We start from the raw sequence: 26,279 nt of genomic DNA, 5'->3' as shown, positions 1-26,279 counted from the left end.
AAGACACACCAAAGCATAATAAGGTGTATTGAAACAAACCCTTGTGGGTATTCATCATTACAAATGATCTTGAATTCTCATCCAATTCCCATTGTCTGGGTTTGTGTACATTAGGCCTCTCACTAGCTTCGCATAAAGAGCCTCAATCTTTGGAATTCTATACCTCTCTAGGTTGGCTGCTTGATTGATTGTCAATTTGTACCCCCCACAAATGCAGACTGTTTGGTCCGATTTCAGTGTGGGTGCATTGGAGGCTGCCAGTCAGAAAACTATCATACAAGAATCATAGAATCCCTATAGTGCAGAAGGAGGCCATTCGGCCCATTGAGCCTGCACCAACCCTCTGAAAGAGCACTCCATCGAGGCCCATGCCCCCCTCCCCATCCCCATAACCCAATAATCCCGCCTAACCTATTTTGGGGCAATTTAGCATGGCCAATCCACCTAACCTGCACATATTTCGACTGTGGGAGGAAACCGGAGTACACGGAGGAAACCCACGCAGACACGGGGAAAAAGTGCAAACTCCACACAGACAGTCACTCGAGGTCAGAGTTTAACCCGGGTTCCTAGCATTGTGAGGCAGCAGTAGTAGCCACTGTGCTGCCCTGTACTGGCCTCATGACTTCTCTAATTTTCCAAATGCTTACGTTCAGCCTCTGCTTTTTGATGTGAGGCATATGGCACTGGGCGAGCTCCATGGAATTTGGGGGTAGCACCCAAATTTATGTGGATTTTAACCTGGACGCCTCAAATTCTGCCTAATTCATTTTGAAAGGCCTCGGGATATTTTTTAAAACTTCTTGTAAACTGCCAGCGGTTATACTGAAGATCTCTAGCCAATCCAGTTTTATTTGACGTTATCAATCTCATTCCACAAGACTAGGCTCCAACAACGACCGGTAGTTGGGCAGACTGGTGCTGATAAGTCACTGACATGGATGTAGTTCCCAAAATGTTTTGGGTTTCCCTGTATATGTGGCCAATTTAGATGTATAAATAACTTAAGGGGATAAACTTGACCTTGACTCGACAATGGTGGCAGAAGCACTGGTATCTTCTATGCATAATGGCTGCCCATTTACCTGGGGTACTATTACGATAGGAACCAATGTATTCATCTTGACATTCAATTGATACATGTCAGATTCCTGTTCTGAATCATGTTCCAGAATATGCACTGGAGTCGAGATTTTTTTTATTTAAGCCAGGTTCATTCTGGCTCTTCATTTAATTTGGATGTGGCCTCTGATGCAGCCAGAACAGATAGAACCCCGGAATTTACATTTTTCCTCGGGGTCTTCTCCACCGCGCCTATAACATCCATCAGAATTTCTGGATTGTTGATGTGTGTTTTTTTTCTGTCCCCTCCCTTGCTCTTTGAAATTCTCTGTCTTTTCTACACACTCGACTCTGCTCTCCCGACTTGCAAAAGTTTTGGGCCATAGCTGATTCACCACACCTGTCTGCCTGCACTGCCTGCACTGTTTGTCCGTACTCTCACCTGAGCTGTTCCCATGGCTTTATACGGGGAAATGTTCTCTGATGGCAGCTTTTTCCGCGTGTTTATGTTATTCATGCCACAAATTAATCTGTCTTGCAGCATGTCACTCAGCAATGATCCAAATTCGTATGGCATTTCCCCGGATCCCTTACAGCAGAGTTAAATTTCAACCACTGCATGATCATAGACAGTCTGGGGTTATAATCATTCTTTACCAATGTTACAAGGTGGTCAAAAGACTGGGCCGGGATCCTAGTGCACCCCGCAACCGCTGCTACTGAAGACAGAGAATTTGAAGCTCAGCCAAACCTCCCCTTCACTGAAGCGGGACCAGAGAATACCGCTGTCATGAACGGGCAGAGAATCCTGCCCTTAGTATCTGGAATTTCTTGGGATATTACATTTTTTTTACCTATTGTTGCTGCAGAGATTTTTTTAAATATAAATTTGAAGGCAGATTTCCCCCCCCCCCCCCCCCCCCCCCCCCCCCCGATTCCAGGAGCTGGCAACTACGGTCTTGATTTACCTTGTCACCAGTGTAATAGCGGCAAGGCTCAACAACTACTAGGCAAGTGCAAATTATTTAAATTATTCAAATAAATTAATTCTATACAAGGGAGGATGATGAATACCATCGCTCTGTGCACTCTGCCACATTACCACACCAGCCAAGCCCTGAATCACAGAATTGTTCCAGCACAGAAGGAGGCCATTAGGCCTATCATGTCTATGTCTGCTCTCCAAATGAGCAATTCACCTAGTGCCAGTCCCTAGAATTTACAGTGCACATAGAGGCCATTCGGCCCATCAGGTCTGCACTGGCCCTTTGAAAGAGTACCCTACTTAAGCCCACACCTCCATCCTATCCCCATAACCCAGTAACCACACCTAATCCTTTGGACAATAAGGGCCAATTAGTGTGGCCAATCCACCTAACTTGCAAATCTTTGGTTTGTGGGAGGAAACCAGGGTCGGAGAATCGCCCAGGGCCGGCGTAAATCCCGCCCCCGCCGTGGCTGGAATTCTCCGCCACCCAAGAATCGGCGGGAGCGTGAATCGCACCCTGCCGATCGGCGTGCCCCCCGCGGCGATTCTCCAGCCTGCGATGGGCCGAAGTCCTGCCGCTGACAGGCCAATCCCGCCGACGTGGTTTCAACCACCTCTGGTGGCGGCGGGATTGGTGGTGCGAGCGGGCCGCCGGGGTTCTGGGGGGGGGGCGCGGGGCGATCGGACCCCAAGGGGTGCCCCCACGGTGGCCTGGCCTGGGATCGGGGCCCACCGATCGGTGGGCGGGCCTGTGCCGTGGGGGCACTATTTTTCTTCTGCCGACGCCACGGCCTCCACCATGGCTGAGGCGGAAGACCCCCCTACCGCGCATGCACCAGTGGTGACGTCAGCGGCCGCTGGTGCATGCGCGAACCGGCGAAGGCCTTTCGGCCAGCCCCGACACCGGCCGACAGCGAAAAAGGCCGTTGGCGCCTTTTTTGCCGCCAGTCGGTGTGGCGCCAACCACTCCGGAGCGGGCCTCGCCCCTAAAGGTGCGGAAAATTCCGCACCATTGGGGAGGCCCGACGCCGGAGTGGTTGGCGCCATTCCGCTACCCCGAGACCCACCGCCCCGCCGGGTAGGGGAGAAGCCCGGCCCAGTGCACCCGTAGGAAACCCATGCAGACACAGGGAGAAAGTGCAAACTCCACAGAGGCCGGAATTGAACCTGAGTCCCTGGAACTGTGAGGCAGCAGTGCTAAGCACTGTGACACCGTGTCTCCCCATACCTTTCCTATTCTTCCTTTCCGGATAATAATCCTCTTGAAAGTCCTGATTGAACCTGCCTTCACCACGCTCTCAGACAATACATTCCAGATCTTAGCCACTTGCTGTGTGAAAACGTTTCTTCTCATGATTCTGTCACTTATTTTGCTAATTATCTTCAATCTGCGCTCTCTCATTCTCAATCCCTCCAGTAGTGGGGGTAGGTTTTCCCTATCAACTCCATCCCGACCCATTATGATTTTGAATCTCTATCAAATCCCCTTTAGTGCAATTAGGGAGGTTCAATAAATGCTGGCTTTGCCGGCAATGCCCAGAGCCTGAAGAATGGTTGATTTTTAAACTGCACCAACGTTGTTTGCAGTGGTAGTCAGGACAGAATCTTCCAGTCCCACCAGCAACAGAAGCTTGGTAGGCAGGAAGCCCTCATTTGGCACAAGGCCAAAAACCGGATCTAAATGGTGGAATAAGCTTTAGGAGTGAATTTATTGGGCTTTAAAGGTAGGTTACAGTTCAGCTTCCTGATGAACAATGTCATGTAGCTCTTTTGCATGCATTAGCAAATCGACATGCTTATTAAACGGCTACCTCGCCAGAATTAAGTTTCCTCGGCAGCAAAAAATTCTTGACTTTTGCAACCGCACCTCAGCAGCATGCACCTGTCCTCTTTAGGGAGCATCTATAAATGTTAGTTTATTCTTGAGAATGGTGATGGCAGTGTGTGTGGAGGATGACCAAGGAAGGAAGGATTAATGAGGATGGTGAGCCTGGTAATCGGGCAAATGTGGAAGGGATAATGCAGACTGTCTGGATGCCCTTTAAATATGATGCCCGAATCTTTGACCCCGTAAGGCAACGGCACGAGGGCTACTCCTGCCTGACCCTGCTTCAAGAATCGGCAAGCTCCTAGCGAATGCATATTGATGAACTGAACAGTGCAAGACTGCACATGGTCAGCTGACCCACACTGCACTCCAACCCCACCCACCACCCTGCCCAATCACTCCCACTTGCATGCTGCCACTAAGCTTGAATAGAAGATTCCAGCCCTCGTGTGCATTTTTGATGAGGTATAATTTAAACCTACATTGAAAAGAAGACTGTGTTGCCCTTGGGAAGGTGTTATAGTCCTCATTGAACCACAGCAGCCGATATGGTGAAGGGTCTCCCATAATGTTCTAATGTTCTTAGGTAGGATGACCATGAAGGGACAGCCATATATTTTCCAGTCTGAATGCTATGTGACTTGGAAGGGAACTTGGACATGGTGCTGGCACATGCACCTGCTGCCCTAGTCCATCTATGTGCTGGAGGCCTTAGATTTCTGAGCTGCTGCCAAAGAAGCCTTGGCCACTTGCAGCAGTACCTCCTGTAGATAATACATGCATGGTTTGTAGGCTGGTGGTGGAGAAAGTGAATGTTCACCCTACTGAAAGAGATGCTAATCAAGTGGTATGCTTTGTCCTGGATGATCCTGAACTTCTGTTGATGCAGTTGCAACCATCCAGGCAAGTGGAGAACATCCCACCAGACTCCTGACTTGTGCCACATAGATTATGGAAAGGTGTTAAGGAGTCAGGTGGTGAGCCACTCAGTGCAAAATACTGAGTGTGACCTGCCTGATAGCCGCTGGACCAGTTCACCTTCTGGTAAGTGGTGACACTCGGGGTTTTGCTGAGGGGGTTTGGTAATGAGAATATCATGGGGAGGTGCTTAAGCATCTTGTTGGAGATGGTCATTGACTGCCATTTTCCAATTATCAGATCAGGCTTGACCTTTCTCCTGGTCTTGCTTCATGCAGCCATGAACTGCTTCATTCTCTGAGGAATTGAGAGTGTAGCTGAACATTGTGTAGTCATCAGCGAACAACCCCACTTCTGACACAATACTGCAAGGAAGGCCATTGATGCGGCAGCTGAAGATGGCTGTGCCTAGGCCACTTCCCTGGAAAAACTCCCACAGCAATTTTCTGGGGCTGAAATGATTGGCGTCCGACAACCATAACTATCTTACTTTTTGTGAAGTATATGACTCAGTCACTGGAGAGGTTTTCCACTTGATCCCATTGATTTTGCTTTTAGTAGAGCTGCCTGGTGCCACGCTTGGTTGAATCCTACCTTAATATCAAGAGCAGTCACTCACAACAGTTCTGGGTTTCCGCTATTGTGTTCATGGTTGGACCGAGGGTGTAATGAATCTGGAGCCAAGGCATCTGATTTACTATCAAATAGGACCACTAAATGATGTAATGACGTGATACAGCTACCTGTAATTAGGGACAATTGCTGAATTCTCAAACGGCCAGCGTCTCGGGCAATATGAGCCATGAATAAAGATGTAAAGTATGTGAGTGAAAATTAATAAATGGATTGAGAATGATGGGACAGAATCAGTTTACAGTAAAGAAGAAACCACAATGGGAAGAATTAAGACAAAACAGGAAAACTAATGGATGAAAAGATAAATAGACACAGTGAGTTTATAACACTTTTGGGAAATTTGGGTCACGATATTAGGTGGAGGAAGGTAATCTCTGAATCTCTGGGCAATCTAGTTACTTTCTATAAAAGATTAAAGTGGCAATTGAGAGTAAGTGATTTATTTCCCAATGCTCTTGCATCAGAGTGTTGGTCAAAGTGGATCACTTGAAGTTGTCAGAAAATGTGTTGTATACTGCCATCTGCTGTCATTCTAAGGAAAACACTGTTCTGAGCAGTTAAAAAGAAAAACATTGTAGTGTTCTTTATAATCTCAGAATATTCCCACATATAGTAGTTAATTTGAAAAAGTTACGAACATGAGCACGCAAGCCATTTTGTTCACACCAATGCACAAATGGTAATGAGATGACAAGCCAGATTTTTCAGTGATGTTGATTGATGGAAGAATGTTATTCAGACCACTATGAAAGCTTTCTATTCTTTGAATATTTTAGTATTCGCCTGATCCACTGATACAGGCACTTGGTGCCTCAATATAATAACATCTCATCTGAAGATCAGCTGTGACAATGCGGCACTCTGTCTGCATTGACTCAAGTCCTGGAATGGGGCTTGAAGACATGAACTTCTGACTTGGAAAGGAGAATGCTACCAACTTGGTTAAGCTGACAGTTGACCTACTACAGGTCTGCAATTAATAAAATAAACGTTAGGATCTATCAAGCCAGGGTTCACTCTGGGATCTGAGCTGTCCAGTAAGATCAGCTTGGATCGTAACGTAGCATATTGACTTCTGGCCACTGGGAAATGTCTGAGTCATGCAGCTGCTCCCTGTATTCACAGGAACTAAAAGAGGTTGGACATGCAAGCTGAATGAGGACTAGCTAACAGTGTTTTTACAAATCAAGCTGATGACCCAAAATGAATAGAAAAGCAATTCTTCTGAAGTACCTCAGTTGCCTCGGGTTTAAATCAGGTTGAGGAGTATTATTGCCTTCAAGTTTTATTTTTAATCTCTAAAACTTGTATTTTTATATGCTTGCCTACTTCCATCAAGTACTGACTAGCTGAGGTATCTGGCTCCATCTTCTATGACGCTGTACAAGAGTAGTGCTTTTCACTGTTTCTATGCACATGTGATTGAACGCCGCCTCACCCCAATTCAAAACAAGTGCCTATGATTTGGAGTCTCCAGTCTGAGCTAAGGAGCCTGTACAACAGACAGACGTTGGCAGAAACAAAGTAATGTTCAAAGCCTCCGGCTCAGCCTCATGACCTCCAGTTTGTCCTGCACTCAGACACATCAGTCAACCACTAGGTTACACTTGCCAATTCTACCTGCACCAAGTCAGTACACAAACATGTCAGGCTCGCTCGCTCGGCACTCATTCAGAGAAGGAATTTGCAAAGTTAGAGTACCCTGATCTCATCATCCACCAATTGCTGTTTGGCAGCGACATCAATCCAGTGGATCCAAGGATGTCCCACCAGTGCCTCCAGACTGGGTAGCGTCCTGACTGTAGTTTCATTCATGCAGGAGGAGAGGGAACCTGCGACCCCAAAAAACATCTCTGGCGCTCCTCAGCTGAAAAACTCCAGATAACTGGTGTTTGTGGATTCCTGACTGAAGAGGTTAAAGTATGTAAAACTGAAAGTGAGATTAAAAGAATGAAATGGTGAACTTCACAGTTCATTTAAAGTGACTTGTTTTGTGGGAGTTCTCCCAGTCTGCTGCCAAAGTAACTGCAGTATTCAGGAAAATCCCCCTGGAATTTCAGGTTTGTAATTTTTTTTAAATCCACAAAGTCCTGGAGATTTGGGTATGTCAACATATGTCACTGATTATTACATAGAATTACATAGAATTTACAGTGCAGAAGGAGGCCATTCGGCCCATCGAGTCTGCACCGGCTCTTGGAAAGAGCACCCTACCCCCTACCCAAGGTCAACACCTCCACCCTATCCCCATAACTCAGTAACCCCACCCAACACTAAGGGGAATTTTGGACACTAAGGGCAATTTATCATGGCCAATCCACCTAACCCGCACATCTTTGGACTGTATATAAATTCATAAATGTGGCAGATAGGAATAGATAGAAATGTCATTCTCCTTGTATGTTTTTATTGCCAAATTAAATTCTACTGTGCTTCTCAGGGAATTGAAATGAATAAAATACTTAAAATGAGCAAATACTTAAGGGTTCTGAATGTTGACATGGCATAGAGTTACGTGCTATGTGGCACATAAAGGAGAGCTTGGCAGTTCTAACATTTTAACACTTTCTTAATTATATATGTTCACACATGAATTTGCCTTTCTTTCTGTCCGAGTGCTTCGTGAGGTAAATCAGTAATAGAGAGAGGATTTTTGTAGATAATTCTGTAACTTTTACGTTTTGACAATGCGACTGGAGAAAGATTGCTCTGTATAAATAGGGAATGTAAGTACGATTGCATCTGACGATGTGTATATTGTAAGGATCCTTCCTGTTTATTCCTTATTTCCCCCTTTCTTTTATTTTGCTGTTATCATTTTTGATCCATGGATGATTAATGGACATGTGTCTTTAAGTCAAGCAGCAAGAGGAGCGAGGAATTCCGAAGTTACAGGAGAGAACACTGTGCTAGTTTCTGCTAGTTTCAGACATTTCGGCCACAGAGAGAGACGTGGCGTAGGACTCTTGTTTGATTGATTGGCTGGTGGCCAATGAATTGGCCAACAGGTCATACTCTTGTTGCTCGTTATGCTTTCCCTTAATTTGCTCTGTTTTAATTACCTTTGCTCAAGAGTCGCCAGGTATCTTTCTGATACCACCACAGGGTTCAAAGCCGAATACTGATCCATGACTCGATACACCAGTTAATAAGTTTGAAATCAATACACATTTATTTACACACACAGTCAATTATTACTCATGCATAAACTCTACTCGCTAAACTACAACTACTACTAAAAGCCTATACTTAGCTTCGAGTGGCCCACTCAGTCAGAGGAACAATGGCCATTGTCCGGTTCTGATACTGCTGGCTTCGAACTGGTATAGAATAGTAGCTAGGAGCGCCTATCTCGTAGCGTGCATTGACCGTAGATTTACTTGGCTGGTGCTTGGCGGCCTCTCGTCGCTGAGAGCCAAATGCCAAGGTGAAGGTGACGAAGAGGAGTAAGACATCTTCCAAGAGAGCGAACTGACCTTGAGGACTCTGTTTTATAGCCCCCAGGGTTTTCGCGCCCTTCGGGACGGACCCTGGACTTGGTCCCAATTAATTGGACCATGTCCCAATTGTTCGTATTGATTCTCTCCAATAACGGGGTTGTTCCCTGATCGTTGGGCGGGCCCAATGTAACCGTTGGCCTGCCTTTGTTTTAGCTTCCACTGGCGCCGGGAAGTCTGTCCTGGCACCGATTGTTTCAGTGTTTCTTTTTGTCCCCGGAGATAGCTCATTACTAGGCTAATGGCTAGTAGTTTCAGTTCTGTCTGGGTTCTGCAAGTCCTAATCCACAGAAAACCTTGCACCTGCTTGTTTTTCTAGTGCTGTCCATTTTTCCCTGCACTCTTTGCGAGTGTCCATTTTGGAATCGGGACATGGCCACCCCAGGTGGCTACACTCTGCCTGATAACAGGTGGAGATTTGCTCTTATCTCAGTGCAATGATTTTGAGGCCCAAGGAGCTCAGTTTGACTGGTGGAAGCATACCGGGGCAAAGGCCCACTCTCTCTCCTCCGTGTTCTCACCAGAAAGGCTGTGAGTGCTGTATTTCTGAAGCTGCAGAGAACGTGAATGAAACCATTGCAGGCTACAAACTAAGACAAGGATCTACTCTTTATCCTCCATGTTCTCTCCAGCAAGGCTGCGAGTGCTATATCTCTGACACTACAGAGAGCTGATTGAATCTACTATAAAACCTCGAACTGAAAGCAAAATTTAAAGAGGAGTACAGTGCTAGAAACCACCATCTGAAACAAAGATATTTTTTCCTGCTATAACTTGTGTTTTTTTTTTACCCCTTCTTTCCCACCTGTGCTTTGTATGTGTCTGTAGAGTGTAGGGGGAAAGTTAGAGTGGGGAATTAGGTAACAATTAACCAGTTGTATTTGCTGCATATTTCATTACAGTTCTTGTTATTAATGAAAAGTAGTTGTGTTTACATTTACAAACCTGGTGACTATAATTATTGGGCAATCAAGGGCCAAAGACTTTGGGTATTTTTCTAAGAATTATTGGTTAATTCACTAGTGTTGTGACTCCGGGTCAAATGGGGCTGGAATTGACCGCACACTTACCCAGGGTGTCGCAACAATATTCGTTATTTTCATTGGTTTTAAACAAAACTTTTTCTTTTTGTGGGTTGTGGGATGTGGTGGGTTGTTGAATGGTGGGAAGAAATCACTGTTCCTTGATCATGCGGAGATATGCAGGATTCAGGCTTGTGTAGGTTGATATCCCCGCAGCCAGGTCTCGATCCAGCTGCCCCTCCGCCCCGAGGTGAACCCCAGGGCCCCGAGGTGAACCCCAGGGCCCTATGGGCATTGACCGGGAGATGGGGTTACTGGGTGCCAATACGGAGCCACCCCAGGGAGTTACGATGGTGGCCACCAACTCCCCAGAGATCAACCCCTCCCTGACAACGGCACGTCTTGGTGTCAGCATCCGGATCAGGATGGCACAGCAAGGCATGTCCCATCCAGGCCCCCCAGAAGACGCCTGCCAGGGGCATCGAAGGCCACGGGACGGGGTAGGCAGCAGGCTGTCTCCACCTCTGATTTGCATCCTGTGGCTACACCTAGCACGGAAGGCTAAGCAGGTCAAGGATCACTGAGAGGGCACTGGGAAGGATGGGGGAAGGGGTTGGGAAGGTGGGGCGGCACCATCGGGTTTGGGGCAGTTGGGGGACACGTGTATACAATTTTAAAAAGTTGACCTCAATCAACATGACGCCTCTGACACTTTCATCCGTAATACAGGCTGAGCACCAATCCCATGCTCCAGCTCGCCGGACCTGGAGGTCCTGATGCCCCCACCCTCCCGGGACATCATGTGCATGTGATAGGTGTGAACGAGCACTCAGCAGACAGTTAGACTATGGCACAGATTGAGGAGCAGTGACCCACTGACAGTACCAACACACTCCCTGAAGTGCAGTTACATCATGGTGGGATGGGCGGGGGGGGGATGAGGGGATGAGGCCATGTCTATGTGGAGCGGGTGAGGGTGAAGGCCTCCCTGGTCCTCCAACCTTGTCAGACCCTCACAGCTGCCGCATGCCCTCCATCCACTGGCATATGCTGTGGGTCCTCCCCGGGCTTGTCCTCCAGCCCATCACGGTCCTGCACGTTCGCGACTTCCTCTTCCGAGGTGGCCACATGTTACTTCTCCTCCGCCCTCCAGCACGTCGCCCGGTTCCTGTGCCAGATTGTGGCGGACATAGCGGACCACCACAAATCAGGAGACCCTCTGAAATGTGTACTGCTGAGCACCATCGGAGCGGTTGAGACATCAGAACTCCATCTCGAGGAGTCCGATGCACTGCTCAATGACAGCCTGGGTGGCCGGATGGGCCTTGTTATATTGAGTCTCTGCATCGGTCACCAGCCCCCATATTGGCGTGATTAGCCAGGTCCTCATCGGGTACCCCTTCTCCCCCAAGAGCCAATCGTCCATCCTGGGGTGGTCCTCAAAGAGGCTGGGGACGTCCGACTGCCCCAGGATATAGCTGTCAATGACGGAGAATCCTGCTGCCCAGGCATCTTGTTGGGCATGGTTCATGTCAAAGTTTATATAGTTCGCTGCCAGAACAAACGGAGCATCCATGACTCCATGGATGCACTTGTGGGTTGCAGCTTGTGAGATTCTACAAGCCCCGCTCGAGCCCTGGAATGATCCTGAGGTGTAGAAGTTCAGTGTTGCGGTGACATTGACATCCACCCGGGGCAGATATCCTCCTCCTCCACGTGGTGCCCAGTCTGCGAGGTCGTGGCACAAGGTGCATATGGCCCACTTGTTGAGGTGGAACCTCCAGAAGCACATGCTGTCTGTCATCTGTTCAAAAGACCACCAACTCCTGTACACCTTGGACTCCCAGCCCCCTTAATGTTCGATGTGATACAATTCTCGAAAGTGCATAATGAATAACGCCCATGAATTGTAGAACCCCTCCATCCTTCCCATCAGTTCAAATTTGACCCTTTCAAGAGTCAAGAATTCCAGCAGGCCCCCCCGCCACGCCAGGGCACAGGGTGAAGAGGTTGATCTCCACCCTAACAGGATCCGCCTTTGGGCGATCAATGAGGCGAAGGCTACAACATCTGCCACCGCACCCTTTTCCTGTTAAAGTTGGACCTTGTGGAAGCCAAATATTGTAAATTGTTTAATACATTATAGGTACAGTATCAGAAATCTTTATTCCAAACCTTTGTCACAGCCAAGTTTCAATGCACTGTGTTTATGTGAATGTTCTACCAAAGCACCATATTATTTTGCAACTGTGATTCACTATCTGTTAGCCTGATTTGCACATTTAATCTTAAAAGATTGCTTATATAGGTCAATAAGTAGCTGTGATCAATGGTTTTGCCCATATGCCTCATTATGTAATATACCACTCTGTTGGTACAACTCCCCTGCGTAATAATGTGCTAAATCTGTAAACTAACACTGATGCAATGTATCCAGGTAGTACTGCACTGCAGATGTCCAGTCCGGGCCACAACATAGATGAATGTTTTTTTACCAAATATCTTGGAGAAACTGAGTGTGTAATTTAAAATCAGGAAATTAGCATTGTTCCAAAGAAGTGTCGTATTGGACTCAAAACACTAACTCTGTTTCTCCCCACAGATGCTGCCAGATCTACTGAGCTTATCCAGCACTTTGTAAAATAAAATCTAAATTAGCATTGTGACCTGGCTTCCTGTTTTCAAATTGAAGTTTCAGATGTAATGTGTGGAATGCATTGATGCAGCGTTTAGTTATTAATAACCATCTGCCATCATGAACAACCATTTTTGTCATACTAGATCAGATCCATTGCAATATGCCCAACGTCCTTCTATTCCTCTACTCCATTTGACATCTTACTATTTAAGGTGTACTTTCCTATAAAAGATGTTACTACTGTGTTAATTTAACTTCTTGAAAGGAGCTGCGTACATATCAGGTTGTCAAGTCGATAGGTTGTAGTGAAATGTGTAGATTGAGAGGATCGGTCACTGCATGAGACTTGAGTGCCTGTAACAACTGTCTGAAAAACAGGCTGGGATTGAAGAATGCAAGCATTGGGTATGAACAAATATTCTGAAGTGTCACTGGACAGCCATCAGTGATATTTCTATAGACTTCCCCTCTCAGAATAAATTAAGTCAAATCTGTGATTGTGTATTGTACATGGTTGTGGAAAAAGTGATTTTCTTCTGCTGTTGAACCTTTGTAAGAAAAATATTTGGATTTAGAGCACAGTGGGACAGTAGTTAGCACTGCTGCCTCACGCCACCGAGGTCCCAGGTTCGATCCCAGCTCTGGGTCACTGTCCATGTGGAGTTTGCACATTCTCCCCGTTTGCGTGGGTTTCGCCCCATAAACCAAAGATGTGCAGGATAGGTAGATTGGCCACACTAAATTGCCCCTTAATTGGAAAAAAATAATTGGATACTCTAAATTTACTTAAAAAAAAGAAATATATTTAGATTTGTTTATTGTCACGTCTACCGAGGTACAGTGAAAAGTATTTTTCGGCGAGTAGCTCAAACAGATCGTTAAGTACATGAAAAGAAAAGAAAATACATAATGGGGCAACATAAGGTACATAATGTAAATACATAGACACTGGCATCAGGTGAAGCATACAGGAGTGTGGTATTAATCAGGTCAGTTCATAAGAGGGTTGTTTAGGAGTCTGGTAACAGCGGGGAAGAAGCTGTTTTTGCGTCTGTTCATGCGTATTCTCATACTTTTGTATCTCCTGCCCTATTGAAGAATTTGGAGGAGTGAGTGTAGCATATAAAGAGATATGCTACAAACAATTCCATAGCAGTGTTTAGTTATCTCAGTCAGACTCGCATTCGTCAAAATCAGACAAGATGTTCTCTTGCGTGACGTGGCGACATTAACGTGTTAAAGTTTAACGTGACTTTTCATTGGCAACAAAGTAAGTCTCAGCCCTGAAGCCAAGGTTCCAATTCTGTCATACCCCACCCTGGTTTCCAAATCTTGCAAAAGGTGACAGTCCTGACCAGAAGGATCAATGATCCGTATTGGAATAACAACCTGTAACTTCCAGGCTCCTTCTCCAGGTAACGATTGCCTGGGAAATGCAAACTTCCTTTGGGCAATTTTCCTGCAATGAGAACCTTCCAAAAAGATTAAAATCACCAACTTTCGGGTGATCTTACAGTAAAAGTAACCCAGAAAATGTTACGAGAATTAAAACCACATTCAACTGTAGTACTGAGCACCCTTCCAGTCCCCATTGTCGTTCCCCCCCCCCCCCCCCCCCCATCCCTCATTGACCACCCGGCAGCCCCCACCTCAGAATAGTTATCTTTCTGTGACTTTTATGTACAGTCCCAAGAAAATTTTAAAATCGCCTTATGTGTACATACATAAAACTGTTACGTGACAATTTCCAACATGTTATCCGTTTAAATGGTTGTGCTGAAGGACAGTGGAAATGTATTTTAAATAATCAGATAATGCTGGTTAAATATACTTTGTGGCACCAGTTTAGGTTTTGGTTTCAAGCTCTTTGCAATTCAGTTTGTATCTGGAAATAAGTGTTAAATGCTAATTCTAATATTTGTTGCAGCATATTGCGCATTCTCCATTACTGAAGACATTTGTGAGCATGGCTTATTTGTTAAACCTGTACATTTTAAGTTATTCAAGTTTTCTTTCCTCCCCTCAGCTGTATAGATTCATGGTTTGAAGTGAACAGATCATGTCCAGAACACCCTTCAGACTGACCCCTCCTGGCCTGCAGCTGCTTATAGCCTTCTGTTAAAAGGTAAGAAGATAGATTTGTAAATTAATCTTTCCATTATCATGACATAGCAAAAAAACTGTTCAGTTTGCCAATATTTTTCCCATACAGCCCAGTGAATGTGAAAGGATGTTTTCCCGAAGGTGATATTCGAGCAAGCTTAGGACAGAGATGAGAAACGTTTTCACCCGGAGATAATAATAATCTTTATTGTCACAAGTAGGCTTACATTAACACTGCAATGACGTTACTGTGAAAAGCCCCTAGTCACCACATTCCGGCGCCTGTTCGGGCACACAGAGGGAGAATTCAGAAAGTCCAATTTACCTAACAGCACGTCTTTCGGGATTTGTGGGAGGAGACCGGAGCAACCAGAGGAAACCCACGCAGACACTGGGAGAATGCGCAGACTCCACACAGACAGTGACCCAAGCCAGAAATCGAACCTGGGACCCTGGAGCTGTAAAACAACAGTGATAACCACTGTGCTACCATGCTGGCCCAGAGATTGGTGAGCCTGTGGCATTTATTACCACAGGAAGTAGTTGAGGCCAAAACATTACATGTTTTGAAGAAGCAGTTAAATATAGCACTTAGGGCGAAGAGGATCAACGGATATGGGGGGAAAGCAGGATTAGGCCATTGAGTTGGATGATCAGCCATGATCATAATGAATAGTGGAGCGGGCTTTAAGGGCCAAATGGCCTCCTCCTGCCCCTATTTTCTATGGCGTGATTCTCAAGCGAGAGCACAAAGTACCAGAGAATCCTGGAGCCCTGCAGCGAGCTTCTCGATAGGCTCCACGCCTCGCAAGATTCACCGGAGTCCCGCGAGATGTCAGAGTCGGAACTCTGCTCCAAATGGGTGGGACCGAATGACGCTCGCGGAAGTAGGTCGTAAACCTACTTACAACCTATCTGCCTGGCATCCACCGGTCTCCCTTGATTTCCTGGCCTCCCCAGGGAAGCTGCAGCCAGGCGCCAATCATTGCTGGTCCACACAGACGTGGACCAGGTGGAACAGCTCCCGGGTTATCGGAGGCCCCTGGGTGATCGGGGTAAGTGCAAGTCCCCCTTGGCACTGCCCAGCTGGCACCTTGGGCACTGCCACCCTGGTAGGAGCACACTCTGGGTGGCAGTGAAAGGTGCCAAGGTGGCATTGCCAAGGGTCAGTGGGCGAGGGGGTGCCATGCCCATGAAACAAGGGTGAATGGGAGGATTTGAATGGTGGAGGAGTGCAGGGAAGGTAAGTAGGGGCCACCGGGAGGTTAGGGGAGTGATGGGTGGGGGTCCTAGATGGGAGGAGGGAGATGCTGTAAGGGGGCTTGGGGACCTGAAGAGGGGCCAGAGAGCAACTCTGCACTTAGAGGTTTCCAGTGGCCCAGGAGATCCCCGGGTGCCATTCTGCATCGTCCACGTTTATGTGGACCAGCACTGATCAGTGCCCGGCTGCAGGCTCACTGAGGAGGCCGGTGGATGTCGCGCAGGTAGGTCGTACTTTGTTTACGACCTACTTCCACAAGCGTCATTTGGTCCCGCCCGACTCCAACGTCTTGCGGATCTTCTGGGAGGCGCGGAGCCTGTTGGAAGGCTCGCTGGAGGGCCCTCCCAGCATTCTCTGGCTGCATTGCACTCAAGCGAGAGCCCAACGCTTCTGGAGAATCGCACCCTCTACTTGTGGGCTAAACTCCCTGAAAAAACCGCCACTGATTAACTTTGAAATATTTTGGCAGAATCACGCCCTAGGTTTCTAATTTAACTGCTAGATTATAACTGACATGAGATTAGTTATGATGGGCAAAACATGGAAAAGAAAGTTCATGCTTGCCAGCAGTATATAGAACATAGAACAGTACAGCACAGAACAGGCCCTTCGGCCCTCGATGTTGTGCCGAGCCATGATCACCCTACTCAAACCCACGTATCCACCCTATACCCGTAACCCAACAACCCCCACCTTACTTTTTTAGGACACTATGGGCAATTTAGCATGGCCAATCCACCTAACCCGCACATCTTTGGACTGTGGGAGGAAACCGGAGGAAACCCACGCACACACGGGGAGGACGTGCAGACACCACACAGACAGTGACCCAGCCGGTAATCGAACCTGGGACCCTGGAGCTGTGAAGCATTTATGCTAACCACCATGCTACCGTGCTGCACAATGTACAATGTATCAACAGCAGTGGGTTCATTTATTTGCTTTACAATAGTGGTCCTCAAACAACATCTTGTGGGTAAGAGCTGCTACGGACCCTTAGCTTTGATATGACCATGTCAGTACCTAGGTGTTCTCTCATACTGAGCTAGTGTTACCATGGGATTTACATGGGCTTTCAGACAAACATAAAAATGCCTGGGCTGCCAGGATAGTTTGTCAAAAATAGACCCCTCCACCCCCCTCCCATAGCCAGTCTTGGCATATCCCTACTCTTTCGCGTTTAACCTACATTCAGCACTGTGGTACTACGGGTTTTACACAAGTGCAAATGCCTAACGATACATTACAATCAAAAGAAAAATATGCACAGCAGCCGATGTAACATGTTAGTGAAAAGGCAAGGCATTTGTGATATGGAGGATTACTGGCTGTAGACCGACACAAATCTGATTACCTCAGAGGCCTCAATTTAAATGCCATTTGTTTTAATTGTTTATTATGTGTTTGTCACTCAAATTGGTTTAATGTTATTGAACTTCACTGTGAGATACAGCCATGTGCTATGAAATGGCCATAAAATGGCAGTGAAATCCAAGAAAATGGTGTTGCATTAATCAGTGATGACAATCCAGTTTAATAACTACAGTCTGAGAAATTGTGCTCAAAGTGCAGAATATTGCAATAGACTTAAAACATTTAGACGGTATCATACCTCATGTAAACGGAAACATGTAATCTCTTAACCGTTTATTGTAATAATTCTTCAGTCTTACAGTGTAAAATGAGAAAAGCACTGACCAGAAAACATATGGCTAATTATTTGACTTCTAAGATGTATTGGACAGCCAGCTCAACAAATGTACCATGTCTCCAGCGGTTGCAGTGCTGCACATTCAATATTGGCACTATGGTTTTCAGTAGCCCTCTACCAAAAATGCCAGCTTACATCAAAAGTCATGCAGACAACCTATGAGCGATTACTTTGGGGGAGGAGGTGGTGTTGTGGTATTGTCATTAGACTAGTAATCCATCAATCCAGGGTAATACTCTGGGGAGGACCGGGTTCAAATCCTACCAAGCAAGATGGTGAAATTTGAAATCAATAAAAAAATCTGAAATTAAAAAAGTCTGAGGATGACCATGCTGATTGTTGTAAAAACCCATCTGGTTCACTAATGTCCTTTAGGGAAGGAAATTTGCCATCCTTGCCTGGTCTGTCCTACATGTTACTCCAGATCCACAGCAATGTGGTCGACTCTTAAATACCCTCTGAAATGGCCCAGCAAGCCACTCCGTTCAGAGGGCAGTAAACACTGGCCCAGCCAGTGAAGCCCACGTCCCATGAATAAACGAGGGCCGGGATTCTCCGGAATCCGGCGGGCGGGCCGTACCGGTGCCTAAGAGTGGTGAGAACCACTCCGGTATCGGGCCGCCCGGAAAATGCGGAATCCTCCGCACCTTCAGGGACTTGGCCGGCGCTGATTGGAGTGATTGGCGCCGCGCCAATCGGCGCCGAAGGGCCTCCGCCTGCCGGTGAAAGTTGGCGCATGCGCAGGAACGCCAGCGTGTTCCCAGAACCGCTGGCGTGATCCCAGCGCATGTGCGGGGGGTGTTCTCCGCGCCGGCAATGGCGGAGCTTTACAGCAGCCGGCGCGGAGGGAAAGAGTGCTCCCACGGCACAGGCCCGCCGGCAGATCAGTGGGCCCCGGTCGCGGGCCAGGCCACCGTGCCCCCCCCCCGGGGGCCAGATCCCCCCGAGGACTCCACAGGCCACTCGCAGAGCCAGGTCCCACCGGTAAGAACCTTGTGTAATTTACGTCAGTGGGACTGGCTGAAAACGGGCGGCCGCTCGGCCCATTGCGGAGCGGAGAAGCGCTGGGGGGGGGGGCGGTGGCGGGGCGGGTTTCATGCCGCCCCCTGTCAATTCTCCGACCCGGCGGTGGGTCGGAGAATCCCGCCCGAGGAAAGAAAATAGCATCTGATTGCGCTGGCAGTATCGCTGCAAGTGCAAAGTCCACGCCCATTTGTGGAACAGAAGCTCAAAGAGGTTTTCAGAGTCTGGTTGTTGAAAAGACCTGATTATCGGAACTTCCGGTTGCGGCTATGCCGAGGTAGGTCGCACGTTCGGCAGTTCCCGCCAGGAACGCACTTTTGGGCTCTTTTGAGGGGCCCCAACGGCATTTGTTCGATGGTTCCCAGTGTGGGAAGGTGACGGTATGGTTCCCCTGGCACTATGGATTGGACCATGAGTGGAGCAGTCAAGAAAGTGATTTCAGTGCAGCGAAAAGTGCGAGGGAGGAGAAGCAAGATGGCGGCGGGAGGAGACCAGGCAGCGTGGGCGCAATGGTCACAGGAGCAGCAAGAGTTCCTCAAACGCTGCTTTGCGGAGCTGAAGGCAGAAATGCTAGCGCCAATGAAGGCGTTGTTCGAGAAGCTTGTGGAGACCCAGAAGGCCCAAGGGGCGGCGATCCGGGAGGTGCGGCAAAAAGTCTCAGAGAACGAGGACGAGATCTTGGGCTTGGCGGTGAAGGTGGAGGTGCACGAGGCGCTACACAAGAAGTGGCAAGAAAAATTGAGGACCTGGAGAATCGGTCAAGGAGGAAGAACCTTCGGATTCTGGGTCTCCCTGAGGGAATGGATTGGTCCGATGCCGGGGCATATGTGGTCACGACGCTCAACTCGCTGATGGGCGCGGGAGCTCTCCCAAGGCCCCTGGAGCTGGACGGGGGCTCATCGAGTCCTGGCAAGGAGACCCAAAGCCAAGGAGCCGCCAAGGGCTGTAGTGGTGAGGTTCCACCGCTTCATGGACAGGGAGTGCGTCCTCAGATGGGCCAAAAAAGAACGGAGCAACAGGTGGGAGAATACGGAGATCCGAATCTACCAGGACTGGAGTGCGGAGAGCTGGTTTCAATCGGGCTAAGGCGGTTCTCCATCGGAAGGGGGTGAAGTTCGGGATGCTGCAGCCAGCACGATTGTGGGTCACATTTCAGGATCGACACCACTACTTTGAGACGCTAGATGGGGCATAGACCTTTATTCAGTCTGAAAAGTTGGACTTGAACTGAACTGAGGGTTTGTCGTGGGGGGGGGGGGGGGGGGGGGGGCTTATGGGGTTTACTGTGTTTTGGGAATGTTCTATCTTTGTTTGGTGCTGGGTGGGGTGGGATGAATGGATTTGATGTGAGTGCTGTGTGAGAGGGTGGGCGTCGGAGTTGGAGGGGCAGGGCCCCGCGGAGGAAGAGTGGGGTTGGAGGCCCGGGGATGGGGAGTTGGGGATAGGCCGCAAAAAAGGGAGCTGCGCCAGAGGGGGCGTGGCCGACTTGGGTGGAAAGCGCGGGCTCTTTCCCGCGCTAGGGAAGAAAGGGGGCGGGGCCGGGGGGGAAGGGCGGCGCTGGAGAGGAGCGCAGGGGGAGGTGGGGGGATTCTCACACTGGGAAGGTCGTTGGAATGGCAGGAAAGGCCGGGGTCAGCAGGAGTCAGCTGACTTACGGGAGTGCCATGCGGGGAGCAAAATGGCTAGATGAGGATCTAGCTGGGGGGGGAGAACTGGGTTGCTGCTGCATTGGCCAAAGGAGAGCTGGAGGTAGGAGAGGGAGTCGGGGCGGGGGTCCGCCGCCTGGGAGACTGGAGGGCGCGGGAGGCGCGGGCACGTGGCTGGCCTAAAAAAGGAGATGGCTAGTTGGGGGGGGGGGGGGGGGGGGGGGGGGGGGGGGTGGAAGCCCCCTGCTCTGGCTGATAACTTGGAATGTGAGAGGCCTGAACGGGCCGGTCAAGAGGGCCTGGGTGTTCGCGCACTTAAAGGGACTGAAGGCAGACGTGGTTATGCTCCAGGAGATGCATCTGAAGGTGGCAGATCAGGTTAGGCTGGGAAAGGGGTGGGTTGGGCAGGTCTTTCACTCGGGGTTAGATGCGAAGAATAGAGGGGTGGCGATTCTGGTGGGGAAGCGAGTGTCGTTTGAGGCACTGAATATCGTGGCGGATAATGGAGGTCGGTATGTGATGGTGAGTGGTAGGTTGTAGGGGGTGTGGGTGGTGCTGGTGAATGTATATGCCCCGAACTGGGATGATGCCGGATTTATGAAACGCATGTTGGGTCGGATTCCGGATCTGGAGATAGGAAGCTTGATAATGGGAGGGGGGGGGGGGGGGGGGGGGGAGGGGAGACTTCAATACGGTGCTGGACCCAGCACTGGACTGTTCTAGGTCCAGGATGCGTAGGAGGCCGGCTGCGGCCAGGGTGCCTAGGGGGTTTATGGACCAGATGGAGGGGAGTGGATCCATGGAGGTTTGCTAGGCCGGTGGCCAGAGAATTTTCCTTTTCTTCCCACGTTCATAAAGCCTACTCCCGGATAGATTTTTTTCATCATGAGTAGGGCACTAATCCCGAAAGTGGAGGGAACGGAATATTCGGCCATAGCCATCTCGGACCATGCCCCGCATTGGGTGGAGCTGGAGCTGGGGGAGGAGAGGGACCAGCGCCCGTTGTGGCGCCTCGATGTGGGAATGTTGGCGGATGAGGAGGTGTGCGGGCAGGTTCTGGGGTGTATCGAAAGATACTTGGAGGCCAATGACAATGGGGAGGTGCAGGTGGGGGTAGTCTGGGAGGCATTGATGGCGGTGGTTAGGGGAGAGCTCATTTCCATTAAGGCCCATAGGGAGAAGAGAGAGAGGAGGGAGAGAGAGGGAATGGTGAGGGAGATATTAAGGGTGGACAGGAACTATGGAGAGGCCCCGAGGAAGGGCTACTTAGGAAGCGACGGAACTCCCAAACGGAATTCGACTTACTGACTACGGAGAAAGTAGAGGCACTGTGGAGAAAAGCGCAAGGGGCGGCACATGAGTATGGGGAGAAGGCGAGTCGGATTCTGGCACATCAGCTTCGTAAGAGGGAGGCGGCGAGGGAGATTGGTGGAGTTAGAGACAAAGGGGGAACACGGTGCGGAGTGCGGTGAAAATAAACAAAGTATTTAGGGACTTCTATGAGGCTCTGTATATGTCTGAGCCCCCGGTTGGGGAGGAGGGGATGTGACGATTCCGAGATCAGCTGAGGTTCCCAAGGGTGGAGGAGCAGGTGGTTGGGCTGGGGGCACCGATTGGGCTGGAGGAGCTGGTTAAAGGATTGGGAAGGCCGCGGGGCCGATGGGTTCCCGGTTGAATTTTACAGGAAATACGTGGACCTGCTGTGCCCGTTGCTAGTGAGAACTTTTAACGAGGCGAGGGAGGAGGGGATCTTGCCCCCGACAATGTCCAGGGCGCTGATTTCTTTGATTTTGAAGCGGGGCAAGGATTCATTGCAATGTGGGTTGTATAGACCGATCTCATTCCTCAATGTTGATGCTAAGTTGCTGGTGAAGGTTTTGGCCACAAGAATTGAGTGCTGTGTCCTGGGGGTGATTCATGAGGTCCAGACGGGATTTGTGAAGGGTAGGCAGCTGAATACTAATGTGCGGAGGCTCCTCAATGTGATTATGATGCCCTCGGTGGAGGGGGAAGCTGAGGTAGTGGCGGCTATGGATGTGGAGAAGGCCTTCGATCGGGTGGAGTGGGAGTATCTCTGGGAAGTGCTGCGGAGGTTTGGGTTCGGGGAAGGATTCATAGGTTGGGTTAGGCTACTATACAAAGCCCCTGTGGCGAGTTTGACTACGAACCGGCGGAGGTCGGAGTCCTTTCGGTTGTACCGGGGGACGAGGCAGGGGTGTCCCTTATCCCCCTTGTTTGCACTGGCAATTGAGCCATTGGCCATGGCACTGAGGGGGTCCAGGAACTGGAGAGGATTGGTTCGGGGGGGGAGAGGAACACCGGGTGTCGTTGTATGCCGATGACCTGTTGTTATATGTTGCGGACCCAGTGGAGGGGATGACGGAGGTCATGCGGATCCTTAGGGAGTTTGGGGGTATATCAGCGTTTATACCCTGAAGGGTCTGTGCAGAGGTTCTTCAGGCGGTGGTAACCGTTCCTAGACTTTCTCGCGGAGTGTTAGGAGGAGGTCAGCAGCAGCAGCAACCGGGGGGGGGGGGGGAGTTTGGCTTCCTCGTGGGGTAGCGTTGGGGTGTTTCCTGTTCTTATATGGGGGCTATTGTATTTTGGGGAAATCCCTATGTATAATTCTTGCACGTTGTGTTCTTGTTTCTTTTTTCCTGTAGGGGGATTTGTTGAAAATCGACTGAAAACTTGAATAAATATATTTTTTTTAAAAAGGAAAGACCTGATTATCCTGCAAGCTTTTATTCTGGCAGCAGAAAATGTAGCGTATTCTGAGTCCAGTGTAGTGCACTTTGTATATAGTGGAGCTTCATGGATATGACACATTGGGTATTCGACTGGATCCGAGCAAACAACCAAGGTAGCTGCTGAACAAATAAGTCAAAACTCCGATATCCAAAAATGTTAGAAATACCCAACAGACCAGTGGGACCTGGAAAGAGAAATGACCAGTTAGTTGTGTGAACAGAGGGGCAGCACTGAAGACTGCAAGCTGGATGGGCACTTTGGTAAAGTTGGAGGGGATTGAGTTAAATAATCTGCAGTTGTTTTAATAGAAAAATTCAAATGATAAAAAAGATTGTCAGTGAAATGCTGCCGTGATATAAGGACAAAACGCTCTATAAATTGTTGGTTGGCACTATTGAGAGAAAATAAGGGAGAATAAACAAAAAAAATCCAAATTGCAACGGCAGCAGATATAAATTTTTTAAAATGCTAGCAACAAAATAGATTCACCAGTCATGAGATGAGCAGAAGTACAAAGCCACACCATAGACTGAAACTCCTCCCATTTACTCTAACGAAGGTAGCTCCTACCCAAACGCAGTTTGCTCCATCCTCTTTACCCTGACCTGTGACAAGACCCTCACACTGCTGTGGGAAAAAAATCATGGTTACAGTAAAAATCTGAATTTCATGAAGTCTGTGCTGTTCTTACAGCATGCATTAAACTTCATTGGAGCAGTGCAGGTAGGTCAGAGTGGGAATGACTGGGAGAGTTAATGTGAGGGGAGGTAGAAGTTGTAGTCAGAGCAGATGTTCAGCAAAGTGCCAACCCAATCTGTCCAAGAGAATGAATCCAGAATAACAAATACAATATATTAAAGTAGATGTGAATTGACACCGTGGATATTGTTATGGAATAAGGTATGAACATGTGTTACAGCTGTGAATAGAAACATAGAAAATAGGAGCAGGAGGAGGCCATTCGGCCCTTCAAGCCTGCTCCACCATTCATTACGATCATGGCTAATCATGTAACTCAATAGCCTACTCCCAATATTTCCTCTCCCCCAAACCCCCCCATCCTTTGATCCGCTTTGCCCCAAGTGCTGTATCTAACTGCTTCTTGAAAACATATAGGACACAATTTTACTAAATGAGAACCAAGTCCCATAGCAAGCATCTTTAACCCCGCGTTTCCCGGCACTCGCAGCGCCAAGAAACACCAAGTAAATAGCACTCGGGTTCGATACGGGGCCTCAACAGGGAATGCGCGGCCAAGGCCGCCGGTAGCCCCGCAATCTGCAGTTAGGAGCTCCGCTCGCCAGAACTCCTCAGTGTAGCTAGAGATTGGGACGCCATTTTTAAATGGCACAACCCCCAATCCCCAACAGACTATGGGAGGATCCCCGTCCTCCCGAAACATCCGTGCAGGGCACCCCTGGCTCGATTGACACTGCGCAAAAAATGCCAGCTTGGCACCCTGGCAGTGACCCAGCCAGCTTAGTGCCACCTGAGCACCTTGGCAGTGCCAAGCTGGCACCCAGGTGACATTGCCAGGGCACCACCCTGCATGCACCTGTGGACCTCAGATCCCATGGGAAACCCTCACATGCCGTTCCATCTGGTCCCTATTTGTAGAGACCAGTACTGAATGGCACTCGCTGAGGTCTCCGAGGCGAAGGGAGTAGATCCCAATGCCTCGGATACCTTGGGAAGCTGCATATTGAAGTGAGACTAGCTGTCTCGCTAGATATGCAGATTTGCCAAAAAGTTATCCCGCCCACAATGGGAAGGGTTTACATCACAACGTCTTATGAGATTGTGTTAGCTGTCGCGAGGCGTTGTGAGCCGGGTAGATCCCGGGAGCAGGGTCTCCCAGCTTCTATCAGCCACGCTGATTTTCGGGCACAGCATGGCCATTCGACCGCTCCCACAATATTTTGGTCTCAACTACTTCCTCTGGTAATGAATTCCCCAGGCTGACCACTCTCTGTCCTAAATGGTCTACCCCGTATCCTCAGACTGTGACCTCTAGTTTTGATACCCCACCATCGGGAACATCCTTCTTGCATCTACTCAGTATAATCCTCTTAGAATCTTATAGGTTTTTTTGAGATCTCCCCTCATTCTTCTGAACTCCTATTCTCATGTTCACTCTTTAAAACATTCTGTTTATTGACCTCGATTTTATGGTAAATTGTAAATTAGGCAAAAACTTCCAGCTATCACATAACCCAATTAAAATGCAAAAATTGGGAAGTTGCTGTCCAAGCTGCCTTTTGCTCCTCCTTAAGTACAAGAATGGTATCTCGCTGAGAGACTCCGTATTGAAATACTTGCAACAAACGCAGATCAAAGATGGCGCCGGAGCGTGGCGACTCTCTGCAAGCTCTCTCACACAGATCCTCTTACATCTCGTATAACCATACTAATCTCTTAAAACTTAATTCTAACACTAACACTAACCTTTCTCTTTTATCTTACTTGATTAATACTGCACTCCTATATACTTCACCCGATGTAAACCTTGTGTTGCCCACTTAAGTATTTTCTTTTAATGTACTAAATGATCTGTTTGAGCTGCACGCTGGAAAATATTTTTCACTGTACCTCGGTACACGTGACAAACTAATCCAATCCAATATGACATTACTGTGCTAGTGATCTGTAACCTACCAAAAGGTTGGGATTGTCTATTCCAATATAATTAAATCTTTAATGATGTGAAAAATCTTAATTACTGCCAAACAACTTCTCTGACACTGAAAATTAAAGTTAAAAGTGTTTCCAATTCCTTCCTTCCAATCTGTCCCATTTATCTCCCTCTTTCACAAACCAATTTTTGCTTCCACCTCATAGATTGCTTTCTTTGCCTGATTTGACATTGAATTCGATATTCCAACTGATACTTCCTGGTTCGGACTCTATGCTGCTCACTAATGATTTTCAAGGTGATTGGTTAAGGAGAACGTGCAGTTTCCTGCCATGTTCATACAAATGTGTTGTAGAGAGTGGTATGCTGTGCTGTTTTGACCCATTAATCACAGTACATCCCAATCCAAAGTCGCAAAGAAAGTCTGATGGAAAGGGTAATATATGAGATTTGGATTTTGTTTTTGCAAATTCACCACTCTTCTTAAAATTAACCCTATACCAAAAAGGGCAAATATTCTAAATGGTGAACAGGGATTCTCACTCCCTGACTCCGATGCAGGC

The 26,279-nt window shown here is 48.3% G+C and overlaps 1 protein-coding gene across 1 annotated transcript in view; it reads left to right on the top strand.

Moving 5' to 3' along the window:
- znrf1 (zinc and ring finger 1) overlaps positions 1 to 26,279 on the top strand; it is a 333,603-nt gene that overhangs the window by 296,262 nt on the left and 11,062 nt on the right. Inside the window, exon 4 of the mRNA XM_038806903.1 lies at positions 14,616 to 14,714. Within this exon, the coding sequence (XP_038662831.1) occupies positions 14,616 to 14,673 (58 nt within the window). The 3' untranslated portion in view covers positions 14,674 to 14,714. The remainder of the gene's footprint in view (positions 1 to 14,615; positions 14,715 to 26,279) is intronic.

The sequence above is a fragment of the Scyliorhinus canicula genome, chromosome 9, assembly GCF_902713615.1.
Source record: "Scyliorhinus canicula chromosome 9, sScyCan1.1, whole genome shotgun sequence".
Taxonomy (NCBI): domain Eukaryota; kingdom Metazoa; phylum Chordata; class Chondrichthyes; order Carcharhiniformes; family Scyliorhinidae; genus Scyliorhinus; species Scyliorhinus canicula.
Note: the sequence above shows the minus strand (reverse complement) of the source record. Positions and strands in the feature narration are given on the sequence as shown.